Source organism: Oncorhynchus mykiss, chromosome 2, assembly GCF_057628025.1.
Source record: "Oncorhynchus mykiss isolate SJ-2025 chromosome 2, ASM5762802v1, whole genome shotgun sequence".
NCBI classification, from domain to species: Eukaryota; Metazoa; Chordata; class Actinopteri; order Salmoniformes; family Salmonidae; genus Oncorhynchus; species Oncorhynchus mykiss.
Window position 1 is genome coordinate 86313803 of NC_143023.1, and position 24699 is coordinate 86338501.

General features: G+C 42.3%; 2 protein-coding genes across 58 annotated transcripts in view; both read left to right on the forward strand.

Moving 5' to 3' along the window:
• Positions 1–18166, forward strand: part of LOC110498407 (lysine-specific demethylase 7B) — a 52742-nt gene extending 34576 nt beyond the window's left edge. Inside the window, exons 5-21 of one of the 8 annotated variants that reach the window (XR_016488930.1) lie at positions 506–647; positions 1560–1746; positions 1964–2126; positions 4886–4973; positions 8213–8319; positions 8410–8501; positions 8756–8842; positions 9114–9356; positions 9576–9700; positions 9990–10153; positions 10285–10379; positions 10473–10674; positions 10796–10944; positions 11048–11106; positions 15521–15809; positions 15945–15962; positions 16544–18166. Coding sequence is in view for 4 of the 8 variants with exons in the window: in XM_021575025.3 (XP_021430700.3) it covers positions 506–647; positions 1560–1746; positions 1964–2126; positions 4886–4973; positions 8213–8319; positions 8410–8501; positions 8756–8842; positions 9114–9356; positions 9576–9700; positions 9990–10198; positions 10285–10379; positions 10473–10621; positions 10796–10944; positions 11048–11106; positions 15521–15809; positions 15945–16033 (2273 nt within the window). In the remaining 4 variants the exon portion in view is untranslated. Of the gene's footprint in view, positions 1–505; positions 648–1559; positions 1747–1963; positions 2127–4885; positions 4974–8212; positions 8320–8409; positions 8502–8755; positions 8843–9113; positions 9357–9575; positions 9701–9989; positions 10199–10284; positions 10380–10472; positions 10675–10795; positions 10945–11047; positions 11107–15504; positions 15810–15944 lie in introns of all 8 variants that reach the window. The other 7 variants (XR_016488928.1, XR_016488926.1, XR_016488929.1 and 4 more) reach the window with 7 other exon arrangements.
• Positions 18167–21526: 3360 nt separating this feature from the next.
• Positions 21527–24699, forward strand: part of LOC110498438 (CCR4-NOT transcription complex subunit 1) — a 37369-nt gene continuing 34196 nt past the window's right edge. For 40 of the 50 annotated variants that reach the window (XM_021575085.3, XM_090211134.1, XM_090211104.1 and 37 more), the window contains exon 1: positions 21534–21659. The gene's annotated coding sequence lies outside the window, so the exon portion shown is untranslated. Of the gene's footprint in view, positions 21660–24699 lie in introns of all 50 variants that reach the window. The other 10 variants (XM_090211042.1, XM_090211206.1, XM_090211126.1 and 7 more) reach the window with 1 other exon arrangement.

A 24699-nucleotide genomic window follows, 5' to 3' on the forward strand; every position in this document is an offset into this window, starting at 1 on the left:
TCAGAGCCACTAGAGTTCTCAAGCGCAGTTGTCCTTGTCTCAGGATGGTAAGTTGGTGGTTGAAGATATCCCTCTACTGGTGTGGGGGCTGTGCTTTGGCAAAGCGGGTGGGGTTATTTCCTGCCTGTTTGGCCCTGTCCGGGGGCATCATCGGATGGGGCCACAGTGTCTCGGCCTCCAGTATTTCTGCTGCAGTAGTTTGTGGCTGGGCTGGGGGAGAGGGCAGGGATTGGACTGGTTTGACTATACCTGGTAGAATTCAATATGTTAGTTTTAAAAAAAAAATTAAGCGGAGCTTAGCATTTATCAGTCTGCTGTTCTGTGATATTCCATCATGAGTCACACCTAATAATATGGCTGTAATATAATTTCAAATCCATCTGTCACCTGTCCTTACCTAACATTCTACATTCAAGTGTTATGCATGTCCTTTCCTCAACTGCCCTTTAGGCCTAACTCCCTCCCACATGGCATAAATCATCTGATCTGACACATTCTCTTGCAGGTGGTGACAAAATCGTGGATGTCATTGATGTTGCCAGACAGGCAGACAGCAAAATGAAGCTTCGAGAGTTTGTCAAGTATTACTACAAACCTCATCGGCCAAAGGTGCTGAACGTGATCAGTCTGGAGTTTTCAGACACCAAGTAAGTATTGGTTACTTTTCGCAGTTAACACATGTCCTGTTGCTGCTTTGATCAATGTATAATTTGGATTGACTTTAGTATTTTCTGGCTTCACTAAATATTCACCATTATAATTATAATATTTGTAGCTAAAAGCACTTAATTGTTATAGATTACCTGCTATCATTTAGCGAATACTCCTGTGATTCAGTGAAATTGTAGGACTATAATTGGGTCTAAATGTATATTCCCCATGCTTGCAAGTATAGTAGTGAGAGGAGATGAGCATTGCACTCCAAACAGCAGGGATGCAAATTCTTTCTGAGTTCAGAAGTACAGCGCTGACGGCACTATTGAAGATAAGCTGTCTACTACAGACAAGCAGAAGGGATCCACTGCCAACATGCACTTTGCTTACAACCTATTTAGAGAGACGGAAAGGTTTAGAAAAAAATAAGAGACTGAGCTTTGATCCTTCATAACTGAGCATCAATGTTCTACCAGGCTTCACAGTGGAAGTGATCATTTGAACGGCTGTATTGTTTTTAGAAAAGAATGTGTATTGTCATCTGAAAAGATGTCCTCTGGAGGAACCCCATTAGGGCCGACTGATTTAGAACCATCAGCTCTGCCTGATTAGCAGGCAGGGGGCGATGAAGCCAATCCCCCTACGATAAGACGAGGCCTCAACTGTTGGTGGGTGACCTGTAAAACAGAAAGTGAAAACGGCAAAGAGGTCGGGAGAAATGCATTATTTTAAATGAATCTCATTGGTCAATGCCTGGCTGATTGGTGAACAGTGATCTGAAGGTGTCGCATGACGAACGGTTTAGCCTTATTAGTGCGCAATGATGGATGTATTGAATGAGTTGCGTGACAAACGACTGCCTTACTGGTAGAACATCACTAAACTCTCATTTTGTATTCTCTCAGGATGGCAGAGCTGGTGGTGGTGCCTGATATTGCTCAGAAGATGTCCTGGGTGGAGAACTACTGGCCAGAGGACTCCTTCTTCCCCAAGCCCTTTGTTCAGAAGTACTGCCTGATGGGGGTGAAGGACAGCTACACAGACTTCCACATAGACTTTGGAGGCACATCTGTGTGGTACCATGTACTCTGGGTAAACTCGGGAATTGCTGTGCTCAGCATATTGTATATCTTCAGACCGCAGCGTATCCCTTTTGAAATATGTGCTACGGTTAGGCTAGAGTTGTTCAAGTCTGTTTGCTTTGGCTATGTTGTCTGACAGCCCAGCATGATTAACCACAAATATTCCCCTCAGATACACTACTGTACATTTATGTTAGTAATTCAAATGTTTAATCTTTGTCCTGAAGGGAGAGAAGATTTTCTACTTGATCAAACCGACCCAGGATAATCTTACACTATACGAGGTGTGGAGTTCGTCCCCCAACCAGAGCGAGGTGTTCTTCGGGGACAAGGTGGACCAGTGCTACAAGTGTGTGGTGCCGCAGGGAACCACCGTCCTCATCCCCACAGGTGAGGAGAGACTACATTTCTGCAACTCTCTGTTTTCACCTCAGGACAAAATGTGTTCATTTTTTATAAGGAACTTGTCTGAGTTCAAAGTGTTCAAATTTCTCTACTGTTTCAACATGCGTCATATACAGCACTATATTTCCAAAGCTCTGCTTCAGGGCATTAAAAAACACAAGAGCCATAAGGAGCCGTAGAGCTGTTTTTCTACTTGACACTGAGCGGACCAGCTAGCCTTTGATGGTGTCTCACAGGAAGGCCTGTGTGATTGTGTCTTCAACTGTAAGCGCCGAAGGGCCTGAGTGATTCACTTTGTCTCCGTGGACACCAGAACCACATGCCATCTTCCTTCCGTCAACTGTGGTTCACATAACTTCCTCACGTCATATGGTCCTTCCCACATCATATGGCAAGTCAAATAGGTGATACTTTATTTATATACATGCATACATACACACACACACACACACACACACAGTGGCTTGCGAAAGTTTTCACCCCCTTGGTATTTTTCTTATTTTGTTGCCTTACAACCTGGAATTAAAATAGATTTTTTTTTTAGGGGGTTTCTGTCGTTTTGATTTACACAACATGCCTTCCACTTTGAAAATGCTAAATATTTTTTGTGAAACAAGCAAGATATAAGACCAAAAAAAACAGAACTTGAGTGTACATATCTATTCACCCCCCCCCCAAAGGCAATACTTTGTAGAGCCACCATTTGCAGCAATTACAGCTGCAAGTCTCTTGGGGTATGTCTCTATAGGCTTGGCACATCTAGCCACTGGAATTTTTGCCCATTATTCAAGGCAAAACATCTCCAGCTCCTTCAAGTTGGATGGGTTCTGCAGGTGTACAGAAATCTTTAAGTCATACCACTGATTCTCAATTGGATTGAGTTCTGGGCTTTGACTAGGCCATTCCTAGACATTTAAATGTTTCCACATGCCTTTTGGCAAACACCAAACGTATTTGTTTATTTTTTTCTTTAAGCAACGGCATTTTTCTGGACACTCTTCCGTAAAGCCCAGCTCTGTGGAGTGTATGGCTTAAAGTGGTCCTATGGACAGATCCGCCAATCTCCGCTGTGGAGCTTTTGGTGTGCGGCCCTCTCTTGGCAGGTTTGTTGTGGTGCCATATTCTTTCCATTTTTTAATAATCGATTTAATGGAGCTCTGTGGGATGTTCAAAGTTTTGGATATTTTTTTATAACCCAATCCTGATCTGTACTTCTCCACAACTTTGTCCCTGACCTGTTTGGAGAGCTTATTGGTCTTCATGGTGCCACTTGCTTGGTGGTGCCCCTTGCTTAGTGGTGTTGCAGACTCTGGGGCCTTTCAGAACAGGTGTGTATATGTACTGAGATCAGGTGACAGATCATGTGACACTTAGATTGCACACAGGTGGACTTTATTTAACTAATTATGTGACTTCTGAGGGTAATTGGTTGCGCCAGATCTTATTTAGGGGCTTCATAGCAAAGGGGGTGAATACATATGCATTTTGATATTTTTATCGTTTTTTATTATTTAAATTTTTTTTAAACAAGTTCTTTTTTTCATTTCACTTCACCAATTTGGACTATTTTGTGTATGTCCATTACATGAAATCCAAATAAAAATCCATTTAAATTACAGGTTGTAATGCAACAAAATAGGAAAAATGCTAAGGGGGATGAACACTTTTGCAAGGCACTGTGTATGATTTTTTTATATATATATTATCCAGTTTCTCTAACCACAGGGCAGAGAAGCAGATTTCCAAATTATTTATAGTGAAACTTATTTTTTTCACTAGAGGGAAACCACATGGCTTCCCACAAGGCTGCTTTTCCCAGTTGGTGGGCTGGGGTGTGTGAAAGCTCTCTGGGCTGATGATGCTAGCAGACACTGAGATTACGAGTGGCTCCCTGCTGGGAGAGCTGCCCGGCCCTGGTCCATATTGGGTCACGCTCATGGTCCCTCTTCACCAACCTGTCAAATCGCTCCCACAGGCCCCCAGTTCACACACACGGGCCCTCAGTATATAAACGGACACAACCAGCATTCTTTAATATGCAAACCATGTTAATCCCCATGTAAAGACATTGTTTATCAATGACACTCATAAGGTAGCCATGAGGCAGCAGGCAGCGTTGGGCCAGTAACTGAAAGGTTGCTGTTTCGGATCCCCTTGAAGGTGTTCTAAACCTTTTGACCGGTAATGTATGTTGTAACATAAACCATTTCAGACACTTTAATTGTCACGGGAAGCCAAAGGCCCCCTGGTAGGGAAGGTCAGTGTTGGGCTATTGATGGCTGGTATGTAGGCGACCTGCAGACAGCCAGTGGTTGAGAGAGAACCCCATCTGGTGTCAGCCATCCATATAATCTCTTGAGCGGCTACCATCCTCTCTGCTGGGGGCACAGCAGCTCCATGTTCACCCTCCATGACAGAACATTTATTATGTTTAGGGTCCACCGGCACAGCATTGGCACACCTGTTTGGCTGCACTGCTGCCAGATGGAAGGATATATCCTCTGGTGTAATAATACAATCCTTTCCTAAACCCTTTGTGTCTTAAACATATACAGCTGTAAAACAAGAATTCCAAAATGTTCCAAATGTAAATGTATTGCATGCAAAGCAGAGTTCAGAGAAACTTGAAACTGGAGAGGGTGATGGATTGATTTTCAGTTGGCAGGCTGTTTTTGCCTCGTGCTACTAGCTCCACATCGGTAGGTCAGCCGTTGATTTGGTCCATCCTCCTCTGTGTTCCCCAGGATGGATCCATGCTGTTCTCACCTCTCAGGATTGCATGGCGTTCGGTGGGAACTTTCTCCACAACCTCAACATAGGCATGCAGCTCAGGTGAGCACCTGAAAAACTGCCCCACCTGGCCTATGCGTATTTTATTAACTGTCCTTATTGGTAATAACCTAAGTAATAACATTATGAAATGAATGGCCAAATACACCGCTGTTATCTTATTTTTAATGGCCAGTGATGAAGTAGTGGTAGAATGTCTGTATGGTTTGACCGTGATCCCACTGGGCACAAACTAGATGAAACAATGTTGTTTCCACTTCATTTCAACAACAACAACAAAAAATTGAAAAACTGATTGGATTTCAGGAGTGTGTGTGTGTGTGTGTGTGTGTGTGTGTGTGTGTGTGTGTGTGTACTGAACAAAAATATAAACTAAACATGCAACAATTTCAACATCCATATAAGGAAAATATGTTGATTTATAAATACAATCATTAGGCCCTAATCTATGGATTTCAAATGACTGGGCAGGGGAGCTGCCATAGGTGGGCCTGGGAGGGCATATGCTCACCCACTTGGGAGCGAGGCCCAGCCAATCAGAATTAGTTTTTTCCCCACCCAAAGGGCTTTATTACAGACAGATACTCCTCGGTTTCATCAGCTGTCCGGGTGGCTTGTCTCAGATGATCCCGCAGATGAAGAAGCCGGCTGTGGAGGTCCTGGGCTGGCATGGTTACACGTGGTCTGCGGTTGTGAGGCTGGTTGGATGTACTGCTCGGCAACAGCTCTGGGGGACATTCCTGCAGTCAGCATATCAATTGCGTGCTCCCTCAAAATTGAGACATCTGTGGTATTGTGTTGTGGGACAAAACTGCACAATTTAGTGGCCTTTTTTTGTCCCCAGCACAAGGTGCAACTGTGTAATGATCATGCTGTTTAATCAGCTTATTGATATGCCACACCTGTCAGGTGTATGGATTGTCTTGGCAAAGGAGAAATGCTCACTAACAGGGATGTGAAGAATTTGGGGTTTTGGGATGAGTTGGACCGCAGACCAGCAAGTGCTCAGCATATGTGGGAACTCCTTCAAGACTGTTGGAAAAGCATTCCAGGTGAAGCTGGTTGGGAGAATGCCAAGAGTGTGCAAAGCTGTCATCAAGGCTACTTTGAAGAATCTAAAATATATTTAGATTTGTTTAACACATTTTATGGTTTGTAGAAAATATTAAAAAAAAGAAAAACCCTTGAATGAGTAGGTATGTCCAATCTTTTGACTGGTACTGTATATTCACTACATAACCAAAAGTTTGTGGACATTTGCTCATCGAACATCTCATTCCAAAATCATTGGCATTAATATGGAGGTGGTCCCCTTTGCTGCTATAACAGCCTCCACTCTTCTGGGAAGGCTTTCCACTAGATGTTGGAACATTGCTGCGGGGTCTTGCTTCCATTCACCCACGAGCAATAGTGAGGTTGGGCACTGATGTTGGGGCGATTAGGCCTGGCTCGCAGTCTGTGTTCCAATTCATCCCAAAGGTGTTTGATGGGGTTGAGGTCAGGGCTCTGTGCAAGCCAGTCAAGTTCTTCTACACCGATCTCAACAAACTATTTCTGTATGGACTTAGTTTTGTGTTCCACACTGCCCCTGTGCAATCTGCAGAATTCACTGCAGTTAGATGTGTTGGTGCCACTCAGGCAGTTTTAAATGATTGATTGAGGACCTCTATGCAGTTGAATGTGATAGTTTTTATTAAATAAGTTTATTGTGTGCTGAATTATATTGTTTTATTATTCTGTTTTTATTGTAATGTTATACAAGGCAAAATATATATTTTTAATCTGTGTGACTCCCTGTTTAAATAAAGGCAAAATAAAATAAATGGTCACGCTGAAACAGGGAAAGGGCCTGTTACCACAAAGTTAGAAGCACAGAATTGTCAAGAATGTCACTGTAGCATTAAGATTCCCTTCACTGTAACTGAGAGGCCTAGCCCTAACCATGAGACAGCCCCAGACTATTATTATTCCTCCACCAAACGTTATAGTTGGCACTATGCATTGGGGCAGGTAGCGTTCTCCTGGCATCCGACAAACCCAGATTCATCGGTCAGACTGCCAGATGGTGAAGCGGGATTCATCACTCCAGAAAACACGTTTCCACTGCTCCAGAGTCCAATCGCGGTGAGCTTTACACCACTCCAGCCAACGCTTGGAATTGTGCATGGTGATAGTCAGTTATGAACAAATTCTTATTTTCAATGACGGCCTAGGAACAGTGGGTTAACTGCCTTGTTCAGAGGCAGCATTCTACCTTGCCAGCTCGGGGATTCGATCTTGCAACCTTTCGGTTACAAGTCCAATGCTCTAACCACTGCCTGTGTGGCGGCTCGGCCATGGAAACCAATTTTCAAGTTACTGACAAAGTTCTTGTGCTGACGTGGCTTTCAAACTTGGTAGTTAGTATTGCAACCGAGGACAGGCAACAACAAACATTTTAGGCACTTCAGCACTCTCGGTCCTTTTCTGTGAGCTTGTGTGTCCTACCACTTCGCGGCTGAGCCGTTGTTGCTCCTAGACATTTCCACTTTACAATAACAGCACTTACAGTTGACCGGGGCAGCTCAAGCTGGGCAGAAATTTGATGAACTTGTTGAAAAGGTGTCTTTCTATGACGGTGCCACGTTGAACGTCACTGTGTTCTTCAGTATGGTTCATTCTACTGCCAATGCTTGTCTATGGCGATTGCATGTCTGTGCACTCGATTTTTATACACTTGTCAGCAACGGATGTGGCTGAAATAGCCGAATCCACTAATTTGAAGGGGTGTCCACATGTAGTGTATAATAAAAAATAGACATTGAACTGACATCTGTGCCCAGTGGGATGGGTCTCTGTTAGGATGACCACATGTTCCGGATTGTTCTGGACAGTCCCACATTTTGTCCCGCGCCACGCTACCAAACAATAATTTTCTGCATTTTATCAACGGATTTAAAATGCCACTAATTTACAAAAATAGTTTTTTGTCATATATTTCAGTCAGAATTCCTATTCATTTGATGTGAATTGACATTCCAACCCGCTTATGACAAGACATATAACATAGGAATGTGTTACTGGTGATGTTAAACACTTTTAAAATCGTTGTTGAGATCTGATATTCTGCGCAGTGCAAGAAGAGACATAGGTCAATGTCTTTATCGTCAACCAATGGAGGCTACAAACTGTCCCGTAAAATCATCCCATTGTCCAGCATATGAGTATTTTAAATGTGTTCAGCCTAGGTCTCAGCCCTGTGGAGCTGTGTTTGATCTCCATTGCTGCATCCTCAACTACAGGTGTTATGAAATGGAGTGGCGGTTAAAGACTCCGGACCTCTTCAAATTCCCTTACTTTGAGGCAATCTGCTGGTACGTGGCCAATAATCTACTGGAGACTCTAAAAGGTGAGAGAAATACCACTCAGCGGAGGAGTTTGTTGCTGTTTTGGTGATGTGACTTTGTCCTTTTTTTCAACCTTCTCATATGATTCTCAGAGTTACGAGAGGATAACTGCCAGCCCCCAGTCTACCTAACAGATGGAGTGAAAGCCTTGATTAATGCACTGAAAAACTGGCTGAAACGAGAGGTAGGATACTACAGAAAAACAGATTATCGATGGCAAATTGGCTTCTTTTGTCTGTGCAACATCTGACTCTACAGAATAGGACATTTGGTCACAATATCTACATTCTAATGTAATCTACATTGGGCTCCTTCAAGGCTAATGGTGGGCAGGTTGTATCCGGTGTGATGGTATGATCTGGCTGGGAAACTAACCACCATCTGCAGACAAGACAGTACAAGCCCCTCATTGTCCCCCTGCTCTCTGCCTCTCCTCAGGTCACAGAGCAGGCCAGCGATGTCCCGGACCATATCAGACCCAACCATCTGATTAAAGAACTCACAAAGGAAATCCGCTACCTGGAGGTAAGGTCCAGCGTGGAGACAGGAAGGGGAGAGAGGGCCTCAGGCTGTCATGTGAGAACATAAAGGAGAAGAAATTCTCTGACTCACAAGGACACTGAAGCTTCTTACTTGGAGCTGGTTGTAAACATTTGTGCTCATTGAGTAAACGTTGGCTGTCCCTGAATATTTTCCTTTTTCTCTTTTTATAAATACCAGGTCAAAAGCACTGTTTCTTTGAAGCTGGATATTGTAGCGTTGTGGTTCTGTACTAACTAGCATATCTTGACCACAGGAGGAGGAGGAGCAGAGTGGAGGTAGCAAGCCAGTGAAATCTCAGGGATGTGGACCGTGCCCGATGACGCGGTCGACTCTTTACATGGCTGGACATCATGCTCGCAAGACAGCCAGACGGCTACGGCACAACCACCACCATCACCATCATCACCATGCGCCCAAGACCCCCTCCAACCTGGAGATCCTGGAGCTGCACACACGACAAGTGCTCATGAGGCTGGAGGTGGGACCCTTTGAGGAGGTGAGGGCATTGACACACGACCCTCTCCCCCATGCTGCTTGTGTAACCCATAGTTTTTAAAAATGATTTTATTTAACTAGGCAAGTCAGTTAACAAATTCTTATTTACAATGACTACATTTCTCCTGGTTTATCCATGTCTTGGAGGATGTTACCCATACACTGAGGCTAGGTTAATTATAAATTTTTGTTAAAGTAAATCTCTTTTCCCTTTTCTCAGGATGTTCCATTCAGCTCCACGGTGATGGCGAAGTTCAACAAGATGTCCATGGCGTCTGCTGCAGCGGTGGAGAGGAGCCTGGACAACAACCTCCTTCTGGTGATGTGCAATGGCAGGATTATTAGGTGAGCTGGAAGAACTCACCACCTACTCAACACCCAACATCTCCAACTGGCTTTGACGATGCTCCTCACTGCTCAACTTATTGGCTGGAGCGGTTTCATGTTACAACTCAGAGCGGCCGTTGTAACAGCCTTAACATGTTAGGACGTACCACCTGCGCTATGCGATCTTTACATGTTTCAACTCATCACTTAAATAAACTTGAACCTAAATAATAACCTAAATGACATGCTGTAATTTGTTTGCCTCTAGGCTTTTTCTCCTCTTACTATTGTGTGTATGTGTGCACAGAGATGAGCGTCGTCACACAAGTGTGAAGAGTAGTCCGGTGCGGGACGGTAAAAGGACTGGCGGCCACCAGAGGGAAGGGGTCCTGGTGAAGACCGAGCTCAATGACAGCAAGCTGGAACAGCACCAAGACCACGAGAGAGAGGAGAAACCCAGCCCCCTCAGCAGTGAGTCTAACTGGTCAAGTCACCAGCTGTCAATCAACGGTTTAGGTAGGCTCATCTTTGAATGCACCAGCATTTCACCTAACATTTATAGGAGCAGATATTTAATTCATCCTTCTCTTGTTCCTCCTCAGACTTTTTCGAAAGAGTGAATTCCGATCTCAGGAAAGGAGCCGTAGTGTACTCCGACATTTCAGACTCTGAGTCCGAAGAACGCTGCTCTTTGCAGGTAGCTAATCCCACTTCCTCACCGAGGCCCTGTCTCTCCTTCACACAGAACTGTTTAAGTTATAAAGGCTGACACATCTGTGTGACTGTGCAGAAAAAGGACTCCTCGGGGGAAGATTCGGGGAGCTCTGAGGAGGAGGAGAAAAGAGAGGATAAGGAGCATTGCAGGATGGCGCGAGGCAGTGTGAAGGACCTACACCAGGCCAGCCAGGCCCTTCACCACTTTCACGAACCACTCAAAGGGTACAGGAAGCATGGATGAATGGACCAAGTGGCGTTCTTGTTCTAAGGATTCTGTATGCATCAATCCAATGCAATACAAATACAATGGGGGAAATTAGTTCATACGGTGCATGATTCATTCATTATCCAGTTGAGTTAAGAGATTCATTAAGTTGTTCCTACACTCGTTTGCAGACAACGCCCTACCTCTCCAACCACAGAAGAGGAGGCTATTGAGGGCATGCTGTCCATGGCAGGGCTGCTTTATCCACAGCGACCAGAGGAGAGCAGCACTGCCCAGGAGCCCTGGTGGTCCAGCCTGGCTCATCAGTCCCCCGACAGTGGTACACTCCAGTCCTGAAATGCTTATAAACTTCAAGATTTCAATTTGACTAAGCCACTAATTCAATCAATTTCAGATAGTCAAATTCTCTGTTTGTCCTGTAGGTGGAAAAGAGCCTGCGTCAGGGGATGACTCAGACAGCAACTCCACACTGATCCTTCAGGTAATAATAATAATAATAATCAAGAGTGAATGGGTCATGCCTGCACATGCTGAGACTGACATCTCTTAAGTCTGATGTCTCTAATTTGAGACTACATCAGAATCACACTCTGTATTCCTGCTGATCCGTCCACTGGATCCAAGATAGCAGTCAGACGTATTTGTCCTTCGTTTTGTCGTGTCCCATGTATATATATTTTATATGTTTTTCTTCTCATATCATTTTATTTTTTTCTAAACCCTTACTTCAAAATACTCTCCTGCAACCCACCTCACCCAATGTGGTGTGAACCTGCTTTTTCTCTAACGTATTTTTCTTTGCCTCTTACTGGAATCTCTCCAACATAAACTAGCCAGCTAATGGTCATCCGCTAACTTCTAGCTCAGAAAGCTCTCGCCAGTTTGAACAATGCGATTTAACCAGAGCATACTGGACCTATTTTTATCTCCATATCCCCGGATTCCTATCGCAAGCTCTGAACCTTCTCACCTTCCGACCTTCGCAGCTAACGTCCCCTGAATGCTAGCTGTCTAGAGCACAACGGACTGTTGGCTTACGAGGCCCATCGAATATATTCTGAAGCCACTAGCTAGCAGTCAGCTATCCTTTGCTAGCGGTCATCAGCTACCTTTATCCCGGACAACTCTCGCCAGTCTGTACAGCGCGACTCAAACCAGACCTAGTCTGACTTATTCTTCTCGATATCTCCGGATTCCTACCGCAAGCTCTGAACCTATTTTTTAAATATATTTAACATTTTTATGATTATTTTTTCCACCTGGAATTATAGCAGCTAACGACCCCTGAACGCACAGCCGCTAATCTGCGGCCTGCTAGCTATCTAAAGCACATTGGACTGCTGGATTAAGAGGCCCTTCGGACATATGTCTTCGGCCACTATACATATTTTGCCAATTGGCCTGGTTTACCACACGGAGCCCTGCTGATCCGTCCGCTGATGTAACTGCACGAGGGGGCCATAACAGACTTCCCTCCGTCGCATCATCCCTCTAAGGCCTTTCTGTTAGCCTGCTAGCCCCGTGCCGCTAGCTGCCTGAAGCCACGCACTGGACTTGTAGATCACCCGGCTATGCATGCCTTTCCCTAACGTTGTGTCGATTGCTGTTCTGGTTTGTAACTATTGTTTTATTTCACTGTAGAGCCTCTAGCACTGCTCAACACGCCTCGGCTAACAATTTAGTTCCACCCCCCACACACGCAGTGACATCACCTGGTTTAAAAGCCATTTCTAGAGACAATATCTCTTTCATTATCACTATATGCACAGATTTACCCCCACTGTATTCACATCCTACTATACCTTTGTCTGTACATTATTGCTTGAATATATTCTACCGTGCCCAGAAATCTGCTCATTTTACTCTCTGTTCTGATCGTACTAGGCGTCCAGTTCTGTTAGCCTTTAGCCGTACCCTTATCCTATTCCTCCTCTGTTCCTCTGGTGATGTAGAGGTTAATCCAGGCCCTGCAGTGTAAACGTCACAACAAGGCTCAGTCTGGTCTCTACTCCCATCCCCCAGGCTCTCTCATTTGTTGACTTCTGCAACCGTAAAAGCCTTGGTTTCATGCATGTTAACATTAGAAGCTTCCTCCCTAAGTTTGTTTTATTCACTGCCCTAATACACTCCACCAATCCGGATGTCCTAGCCGTGTCTGAATCCTGGCTTAGGAAGACCATCAAAAACCTTGACATTTCCATTCATAACTATAACATTTTCCGACAAGATAGAACTGCCAAAGGGGGCGGTGTTGCAATTTTACTGCAAAGATAACCTGCAGAGTTCTGTCTTACTATCCAGGTCTGTACCCAAACAATTTGAGCTTCTACTTCTAAAAATGAACCTTTCCAGAAACAAGTGTCTCACTGTTGCCGCTTGCTATAGACCTCCCTCCAGGAATGGATATAGCCCTTGGTTCACTCCAAACCTGTCTGCCCTTGACCAGCACAAAAACATCCTGTGGCGTTCTGCATTCGCATCGAATAGCGAATATAGTTGCATATCACCAACTTTTCAGGGAAGTTAGGAACCAATATACACAGGCAGTTAGGAAAGCTAAGGCTAGCTTTTTTAAACAGAAATTTGCATCCTGCAGTACAAACTCAAAAAAGTTCTGGGACACTGTAAAGTCCATGGAGAATAAGAGCACCTCATCCCAGCTACCCACTGCTCTGAGGCTAGAAAACACTGTTACAACTGACAAATCCACTATAATTGAGAATTTCAATAAGCATTTCTCTACGGCTGGCCATGATTTCCACCTGGCTACCCCCTACCCCGGTCAACTGCCCGGCACCCTCCACAGCAACCCGCCCAAGCCCCCACCATTTCTCCTTCACCCATATTCAGATAGCTGATGTTCTGAAAGAGCTGCAAAATCTGGACCCCTACAAATCAGCCGGGCTAGACAATCTGGACCCTCTCTTTCTTAAATGATCTGCCGAAATTGTTGCAACCCCTATTACTAGCATGTTCAACCTCTCTTTCGTATCGTCTGAGATTCCCAAAGATTGGAAAGCTGCTGTGGTCATCTCCCCTCTTCAAAGAGGGAGACACTCTAGACCTAAACTGCTACAGACCTATATATATATATCTTACCCTGCATCTCTAAGGTCTTCGAAAGCCAAGTTAACAAACAGATTACTGACCATTTTGAATCACATCGTACCTTCTCCGCTATGCAATCTTGTTTCCGAGCTGGTCATGGGTGCACCTCAGCCACGCTCAAGGTCCTTAACGATATAATAACCGCCATCGATAAGAGACATTACTGTGCAGCTGTATTCATCGACCTGGCCAAGGCTTTCAACTCTGTCAATCACCACATTCTTATTGGCAGACTCAACAGCCTTGGTTTCTCAAATGATTGCCTCGCCTGGTTCACCAACTACTTCTCTGATAGAGCTCAGTGTGTCAAATCGGAGGGCCTGTTGTCCGGACCTCTGGCAGTCTCTATGGGGGTGCCACAGGGTTCAATTCTCGGGCCGACTCTCTTCTCTGTATACATCAATAATGTCGCTCTTGCTGCTGGTGTTTCTCTAATCCACCTCTACGCAGACGACACCATTCTGTATACTTCTGGCCCTTCTTTGGACACTGTGTTAACTAACCTCCAGACGAGCTTCAATGTCATACAACTCTCCATCTGTGGCCTCCAACTGCTCTTAAACGCATATAAAACTAAATGCATGCTATTCAACCGATCATTGCCCGCACCTGCCCGCCCATCCAGCATCACTACTCTGGACGGCTCTGACTTAGAATACGTGGATAACTACAAATACCTAGGTGTCTGGCTAGACTGTAAACTCTCCTTCCAGACTCACATTAAGCATCTCCAATCAAAAATGTCATCTTGAATCGGCTTCCTATTTCGCAACAAAGCTTCCTTCACTCATGCTGCCAAACATACCCTTGTAAAACTGACCATCCTACCGATCCTAGACTTCGGCGATTTCATCTATAAAATAGCCACCAACACTCTACTCAGCAAACTGGATGCAGTCTATCACAGTGCATCTGTTTTGTCACCAAAGCCCCATATAATACCCACCACTGCGACCTGTACACTTGTTGGCTGGCCCTCGCTTCATACTCGTCGCCAAACCCACTGGCACCAGGTCATCTACAAGTCTCTGCTAGGTAAAGCCCCGCCCTATCTCAGCTCGCTGGTCACCATAGCAACACCCACTTGTAGCACACGCTCCAGCAGGTATATCTCCCTGGTCACCCCCAAAGCCAATTCCTCCTTTGGTCGCCTTTCCTTCCAGTTCTCTGCTGCCACTGACTGGAACGAACTGCAAAAATCCCTGAAGCTGGAGATTCCCATCTCCCTCACTAGCTTTAAGAACCAGCTGTCAGAGCAGCTCACAGATCACTGCACCTGTTCATAGCCCATCTGTATACAGCCCATCTATCTACCTCATTCCTATACTGTATTTATTTATTTTGCTCCTTTTGCACCACAGTATCTCTACTTGCACATCCATCTTTTGCACATCTACCATTCCAGTGTTTAATTGCCATATTGGAATTACTTCGCCACCATGGCCTATTTATTGCCTTAACTCCCTTATTTGACCTTATTTGCACTCACTGTATATAGACTTTGTTTTCTTTTTTTTCTACTGTATTATTGACTCTATGTTTTGTTCGTTCCATGTGTAACTCTGTGTTGTTGTAACTCTGTGTTGTATGTGTCAAACTGCTATGCTTAGTCTTGGCCAGGTCTCATTTGCAAAGGAGAACTTGTTCTCAACTAGCTTACCTGGTTAAATAAAGGTGAAATAAAATTAAAACAATTGAATTACTAATATTCCTCTTTAGGTAACAAGTTGGGATTTTGTTCAAAGAACAGCAGATCCAATGTAAAGTATAGTCTCCCCTTCCTTTAGGATGAGCGGAGGGCACAGCAGCATGTGCGTAAGGAGTGTCGAGCCGAGCTTAGCCAGAGGATCCAGGAGAACAAGAACTTCATGGCCAATCAGAGCAATGGGAGTAACAGTAACAGCAGCGAGGCCTGGGGTGACCAAAGCCCCTCTCAGGCTGCCTCTAGCCCCCTCCGCCTGGACCCCAGCTCAGAGACTGACAACCAGTACAGTGAGACTTCCCTGTCACCCCCCTGGCACCCCTCCAAGAGGCCCGCACCAAACACCCCACCCATCAGTAATCAAGCGACTAAAGGTTTGACTCCATATTTATTTATTTATTTATTTTATCTAGCTAATCTATTGGAGTAGTAGCTGGAATTAGCATAGCATTATTCCTCTCTCACTCATCCTTTTTTTATTGATCTCTGTGCAATGTTTTTCTCCTCAGGAAAACGTCCTAAGAAAGGTATGGCCACCGCTAAGCAGAGACTAAGGAAGATTCTCAAGCTGAGCAGGAACAACCATTTCTTGCTATAGCGCCCAAGACCCTGATGTCTACAGAAATAACTTTGAGAAGGGACAACTCACCCCCCTGCCCATATACTCTTTCGGTTGTGACATTTTGCAAGAATCATTGCTTGGATGGATTGACCTGACACATTAATGGCCACATGCTTGATGTGGAAGTATTGGATGTAGGGCTTTCAGAGTTAATCAGTTAACTTGAGTTAATTTTAGTGCGCTCATTTTATTACATTTTTTTGTCTGAAAGCGTTCAAAATAAACTGAAACATACAAAATACATAATCTATAACAACGATGCGATGTCCAAACAAGTTGACATTTAGGTTAAAGAAAGTGTGCTTTATCAATTTACCTGATTTGGCTAACCGTAACAAAATCAAGACTTCAATATTCTTGTAATGCTTTTCATATAAAAAAATATAAAATTACAGCTCAATTTGAGCATATTCTGAATTTGCGATTTAATCATGATTAATCACAACAAATCCTGGAATTAACTCAATTTATTTTATCATTTGACAGCCCTAATTGGATAACAAGATAATGGATTTACAGAAGAAAGCACACCGTTTCCCATGGTGATGGTGCGCTGTAAAAAGAAAAAAAGAAACTGCATGGATCCTCAGCAATGACATTGGATTGTATATGATCTGGCCATCAAAAGAGCTATACAGTAAATATGGCTTTGTTTCAGAATTGAAGCACCGCAACAACACAGGATTGTACAAAGACGCATGGCATTGGGAATTTAAATGACGTTTGATAGAACAACATTTGCTTCTGAGCCTCGTGCTGTCGTATCTATTTTGGCTGTTGCTTTTTACCTTATGCTTGCACTAGTCCTTCCAACCAACACTACTTATTATGCCAAAACAAGCAAATATTGTTGTTTAAGCCAAGAATGGCAAGTGAAGAGGCTGCTTTCTGCTACCAGAGTTTATCACCACTCTTTGGGACATTGTCATGTGTTGGTTTGGTCTGACTTAAGATCAAGAATGACGCTATGGTGTTTGAACTCATTTGAAATGGTGCTGAAGTGCATATTCATGTTATCCTTTCGTCTACCCTCATGTTACAATCACCAGTGATCGAATTTGAGAGGGGGTATATTTTGATGCAGCACTCCAGGCACCTCAGCCTCGCAGTATGTAAAAGCTATCTGACGCTAATGCATGAAGCCATTCCAAGAATAACTCTCCCAACGCATTAAGTTTACTGGTTCTGTTTACTGAAGGGGTTATGACTCCTCGTTGCTCTATAGTTGGATCACTGACCATATCAAATGTGTTCCTTTGGTGCCACCTATTGGTCAAAGGAGGGCAGGAGCTTGAAAGTGCTGTTATTATGAAAGGTATTTGAAATTGCAAAAAGATATCAAGTAGCAAATGTACAGAATGTATTTACAGAAAATATAAGTTATCGTTTAATTTATTTCACTTTCTCTTTTGGTGTTTGTGTTTTATTGTTTTTCTTTTGCTGGCATTGAATTATGTATTGTGAAAAAGTTAATAATGGCTTTGATATGACAATCCTGTTACAATGGTTAATGTAACGGGTGTGTGATTTATTTTTTTATATTCGCAAACCGGTTGTATTTGTTGCCTCTATCACCTTTGTATTGGGTGGATTTAAGCAAAAATCTACTAACAAGTGGACCTGAATTAGATTTTAAATGTTTGGGAGATCTTCTAGGTCGGCAAAGATTAATATTATCAAAGAATATTTGTCTTACTCGTTAGTATGAATTTGATTTTTTTATGTTTTTATATAAATGTGTCTTAAGTGACACTGATCATTTTATAATTGTACAAAGTGTATGTGAGAAATGTAATTATGGCTACTGATCTAGTTATTGTTAGTGTATGTTTAATTTCCCTATCACTATATCCTTGGCTTGAAAGACCTCAGTTGGATTTTGAATTGGTGGTCTTTTTTTGTTGGTGATAATGCCAAAAATGTGATTACCATGAATGGGTGAAGTGAGAGATTGCTCCTGTTGGTGTTTTTCTCAGGGACACATTCTCTTTCTTAAGAAACTTTTTTTTTTGTGTGTTTTTTTTTTTCATAAGCAACATGAAATGACCCATCGTTGACACTTTCTGATCATTGATTTTATTTACATAAAAAAAGGTGCATTGGTTGTGACCTTGACTCCTTTTTATGGAAATGTAATTATGCTGCCGGTCTTCCCAACTTTCATTGGGAAGTTTGTTCATACATGTTGTCAATCGTCGTCACTTCAATAAGTGAATGGTGGACTGCGGTACTATATTACAACTGCTCAGGGCTCTTTGGTGGTGACAGTTTCTAGACTAAGAACTTTGAAATATGTATTTTGTGGACATTGTGCTACAAAGAATGGTTGCACCAAAAGAAGCAACCTCTTGAATACAAATCCTATTTCTGCATTTAGCAAAGAGCATGCCAACAGAGGTGACCCCAAGTGAAGTTGAGCCATCTACTAAATCCTCACCATTCTTATATGCTATCTGCCAAGGCATATTGCACTAACTTTCAGATTTAAGCATATCAAATAGCTTTAGATGCCCCCATTCAAGTATTTGTGACAACTGAGTTCCCATCATGAATTGACTTTTAATCCACACCCTCATGCTCATGGTACCATCTGCCTGGCTACCTACTGTATTTAGCCATTGTGCTTGAGCTCCAAAAGTATTGGGACAGTGAATTTGTTTTCTTTGTTTTGGCTCTGTAAACCATCACTTTGGATTTGAAATGATACAGTAACTGAGGTTAGTCATCTTTAATCTGATGGTATTTTCATCCATATCGGGTGAACCGTTTAGAAATTACAGCACCCCCACACTCACACACATTTTTAGGGGATCAAAAGTATTGGAACTAATTCACTTGTGTATTAAAGTAGTCTCAAGTTTATTTAGTCCCATATTGATAGCACACAATGATTACATCAAGCTTGAGACTACAAACTTGTTGGATGCATTTGCTGTTTGTTTTGGTTGTGTTTCATATTATTTTGTGCCCAATAGAAATTAATGCTAAATAATGTATTGTCATTTTGGAGTCACTTTTATTGTAACTAAGAATAGGATATTTCCAAACACTTCTACATTAATGTGGACGTTACCATGATTACGGATAATTCTGAATGAGTGTGAAAGTTAGACGCACATATCATTCCCCCCCCTCAAAAAAATGCTAAACTCCCCAGATATTAAAATGGTGAGGTTAGCATGTCTTGAGGGTATATTATTTGTGCATCTAACTAACTTTCTCACTCTTCATTATTCACAATTCATTCAGGAATATCCGTAATCGGGGTAGCATCCACATGAATGAATTGAACATACCACATACCAAATGAAAAATTAGAAAGAAAATAATCATAATATAACTACAGTATACAATTGTAAAATATTAATTAGGTTATGGATCATAAAAGCTCAATTTACATGTGATACATTTATCATAGTCCCATGTTTCATGAGCTGAAATATAAATCCCAGAAATGTTCCATACGCACAAAAATCTTATTTCTCTCAAGTTTGGACCACAAACCTGTTTGCATCCCTGTTAGTGATTGTTAGTCATTTGTCCTTTACCAAGATAATCCATCCACCTGAGAGGTGTAACCACACGAGCCCAGGACCTCCACATCCGGCTTCTTCTCCTGCAGGATTGTCTGTAATAAAGGCCTTTGTGGGGAGAAGCAAATACTTGTTGGCTGAGCATGGCTCCCAAGTGGGTGGGCCTATACCCTCCCAGGCCCATCCATGGCTGCGCCCAGTCATGTGAAATCCATAAATAAATGCCTTATGATTTTATTACAATTTACTGATTTCCTTATATGAACTGTAACTCAGTAAAATCTTTGAAATTGTTTTGTGTTATTTTTGTTCAGTATAGAAGTGTTTAGAAACGGTCAATTCTTATTTACAATCAAATGTATTCTAAAATGACACTACATGATTTACCATTCATTTCTATTGGGCACAAAATTATCTGAAACATAACAGTAAAAACATCCAACAAGTTTGTAGATTCACAAGCTTGATTTAATCATTGCGCGCTAGGAATATGGGAGCAAATACTAAACTTTTGACTACTTTAATACACGTGAATTTGTCCCAATAGTTTTGGTCCCCTAAAATCGGTGGACTATGCACAGAAAGTGCTGTAAATTCTAAATTATTCACCCGATATTGATGGAAATACCCTAAAATTAAAGCTGACAGTCTGCACTTTAACCTCAGTCATTGTATCATTTCTGGAGTACAGAGCCACAACAAGATGCTGTGGAGAGATTCATTCAGAGAAGCTTGACTTCCAATTCTATTCCCAGGCCCTGTAAAACCACAATAACAAAAAGTCTAGGCTTCTGAAAGGGCGAAGATCATGAGTTGCTTTTCAGTTACTCTCAACAAAACAGTTTCACTCTTCATCGTCCCAACATGCTTGATCATGCATGGTATGACTGGCCTTCTGGCAAAGTCTTGTTCTCCAGTAGACTACTGTTAATTGTACAGTATTTTACTGAATTTTAGACTATTTTTACATTTGTGGGAAGTGTTGGTCATGGTGTCTATTTCCAGTCTGCTGTTTGGTTGAATGTCTATAATAGTTTATTTCAATCATTGAAAACATTAAGCTTGTCTTGACACTAACCCATTGCAATGACTCTTTGAATGTTTATTTCTGTATCACAATGTGGCTTGTAAATAATTACATTTTAATGTGATGTTTTCCTTATTCTCAACCACTAACCTGCATCATTAAGACTGGGTAAGATATTTCCTTGACAAATGCCTTTGGTGCGGTAGCTAGGCTTGGATCATATGAATGAACGTCTGTCACCAATGACTACTGTGAGAGCTAATGTAAAGCAATATTTTCTTATTTTTTATTTCCATCTACAATGTGCATGTTTGGAGATCAAACAGTGCTAGAGGTTTTCATAGTACCACACTTACATATAGCAGGTTGGTCATCATTATGCAACAGTGCACAAATGTAATGTGCCTTGTGTTGGAGTTCCATATTTCAGCAATAGGGGGACACAGAGTCCCAAGACACTAAATTGTTGCTGTGCCCTTTTCTCAATCTCTTCAGTGCTCACTGATTTGAAAGACATGGAGTCTGGACAGCCTTAAAACAGTCTCAGCCCAACCAAAATGGGGCCATCTCCAACCCATCTGTAATTTCAGAGCTGTGAACAGTGACACTGACGGAGTATGAACTAGGGGGGCCTGGAAACCAAACAATATACTGTTATTATAGTCCTTTAGAAAAGATCATTGTGAAATTAAATATACAGAGATTACAATGAAGTTGCCATATGATCAGAATCAGCCCTATGGGTATATCTACATTGACTGTTGTTACATTCAAACTATTTTTGGTGGATGGTATTAGGTGCATGGCCCAAGTACATTTAGGATAAATGTATTATCAATTGATCTCGTTTTCTATTTAGCTCATGTGGAAGCATGGCATGCACAATTATAGTGACGCGAGCCCGGGCTCGAGCACTAAAGTGAAAACTGCACTGTGTGCGCGCGGGGATGATAGTCGCCATTTTATTTTGAAAAATCAAACCGAACTGGAAGGAGAGCAACCAAAAAGGAATGAATATCACAAATACATTTTGGGAACCATGGTACGTTTTTTTTTAAACATTATATTGCAAAGAATCGGCGGTATTTAAAAAATATTTAGGACACATTAGTAAGCTAAAAAGTGTGCGACTACCCGTTAGGCGTCGTAGTTAACGTGAGCAAAGACAAGCTAGCGTACTACAGTAGCGTTGGCTAAAGTTCGCCAGCTAGGAACAGTTGGATGGTCCCATCTCAAAGTAGAGTTGGTTAGTGAAAATGACCATATATTAACGTTTAACATGGCTTACTCATTTCGAGTTTGTGGATGCTGTACTCCGAGAACATTGTCATAACGTTTATATGAACTAGTCAACGTTAACTAACACTAGTTGGCTAGTTACGGTACCTGGTTATTCATTCATTCATTCATATACACATGCATACATACATTAAATTACCTAGCAGTTAGGTTAGCTAACGTTAGTTAGTTTGTTGACAATGTATTTCCATTGACAATAACGTAACTAATAATCGATCGCTAGTGCGACAGCTAACTAGTGTTTATAGAATTGTTGGCTTTGCAACGTAAACAAATGTAACTAACGTTAGCTTGTTTTTCTGTCGTTGGCTAACTAACATACGGCCTTCTGAGCGTTGACGTTAGCTAACATTAGCTGGCTGACGTTTGCCACATCTGCTAATTTAGCTAGCTAGCTGGTGTTGGCAAACGCAATGTGCTTGCTTATCCGGCTAGTTAACGTTTGCTGGCTAGCTCTTTGTCTCAATGGATAAGTTGACTTGTAAACATTAACTTAGATGTCAGATGGTTAACGTTATGTAACTAACGTTAACGAACCAAGTTGGTCAGTTACATTCTGCATCTAGCAAACATGGCTATCGTTGATATTATTAGCTAACGTGAGCGACGTTTGCTAACTAACGAGATGTTGCAGAATATTGAGTGAACAGATGCTAGCGAATTAGGTTATCTACGTGGACTGTAACACATTTAATTGTTTAATTGAGACACACACGACAAATATGCGAACGTTAACTTAGTTGCCGTTAGCTAGCTAACGTTAGTATTCTCACTAACGTTTAATTTGCATTATTACTGGGACACTGAAATCATAGCTAGCTACCTACGTGAGAAATTAATATAACTCGCTTTAAGTATCTAAACGACTTTGGCTTGGTTATTCATTGATTAACCACGTGTTGTCAGTGTAGAAGAGAAATATAGGAAATCATCCGTATTATCAGCGCACACGATGCTGATTCAAATCAAATCAAATTGTATTTGTCACATACACATGGTTAGCAGATGTTAATGCGAGTTTAGCGAAATGCTTGTGCTTCTAGTTCCGACAATGCAGTAATAACCAACAAGTAATCTAACAATTCCAAAACTACTGTCTTATACACAGTGTAAGGGGATAAAGAATATGTACATATGGATATATGAATGAGTGATGGTACAGAGCAGCATAGGCAGGATACAGTAGATGGTATCGAGTACAGTATATACATGAGGTGAGTATGTAAACAAAGTGGCATAGTTAAAGTGGCTAGTGATACATGTATTACATAAGGATGCAGTCGATGATATAGAGTACAGTATATATGTATGCATATGAGATGAATAATGTAGGGTAAGTAACATTATATAAGGTAGCATTGTTTAAAGTGGCTAGTGATATATTTACATTTCCCATCAATTCCCATTATTAAAGTGGCTGGAGTAGTGTCAGTGTCAGTGTGTTGGCAGCAGCCACTCAATGTTAGTGGTAGTAACGGTTAAAGGGTGTGCATCAAGTCAAGGCCCAACTTGGTAGTTTTACTTAGACCGACGTTGTGGACATAGTTTTCGCTAACATTGATAATTTGTTTGGGCAAACTTAAACTTAGTTCTCATTTACAACTGCGACCCGGCCAAGATAAAGCAAAGCAGTACGACAAAAACAGAGTTAGAAACAAACGTGCAGTCAATAACACAAATAAAAATATAAATATCTATAAGTTACAGTGTGTGCAAATGTAGAAGTGACCATCGTTATAACTCGGTCATGGTGACTTTCTACCTGTAAGTTGTGAAGTAGCTGATTAACTAGCTAGCAAGTTGTTGCTGTTTTTTAGTTAGCCTACTACCCTACTCTTCTACATTTCCACACACTGTAACTTACATAGATTTTTATGTTTTTCTTTTGTGTTATTGACTGTACGTTTGTTTGTAACTCTGTTGTTTTTGTCGCACTGCTTTGCGTTATATTGGCCGGGTCGCAGTTGTAAATGAGAACTAGTTCATATTACATTTAAAGTTTTGTTTTTTTTGTATTGCGGTGGTGTGTGAATCAGGATTATACCAGGGAACACTTAAACAACACAAGTCAATCACACTTCTGTGAAATCAAACTGTCCACTTAGGAAGCAACACTGATTGACAATAAATGTCACATGCTGTTGTGCAAATGGAATAGACAACAGGTGGAAATTATAGGCAATTAGCAAGACACCCCCAATAAAGGAGTGGTCCTGCAGGTGGTGACCACAGATCACTTCTCAGTTCCTATGCTTCCTGGCTGATGTTTTGGTCACTTTTGAATGCTGGCAGTGCTTTCACTCTAGTGGTAGCATGAGACGGAGTCTACAACCCACACAAGTGGCTCAGGTAGTGCAGCTCACCCAGGATGGCACATCAATGCAAGCTGTGGCAAGAAGGTTTGCTGTGTCTGTCAGCGTAGTGTTCAGAGCATGGAGGCGCTACCAGGAGACAGGCCAGTACATCAGGAGATGTGGAGGAGGCCGTAGAAGTGCAATAACCCAGCAGCAGGACCGCTACCTCTGCCTTTGTGCAAGGAGAAGCAGGAGGAGCACTGCCAGAGCCCTGCAAAATGACCTCAAGCAGGCCACAAATGTGCGTGTCTGCTCAAACGGTCAGAAACAGACTCCATGAGGGTGGTATGAGGGCCCGACGTCCACAGGTGGGGGTTGTGCTTACAGCCCAACACCGTGCAGGATGTTTGGCATTTGCCAGAGAACACCAAGATTGGCAAGTTTGCCACTGGTGCCCTGTGCTCTTCACAGATGAAAGCGGGTTCACAC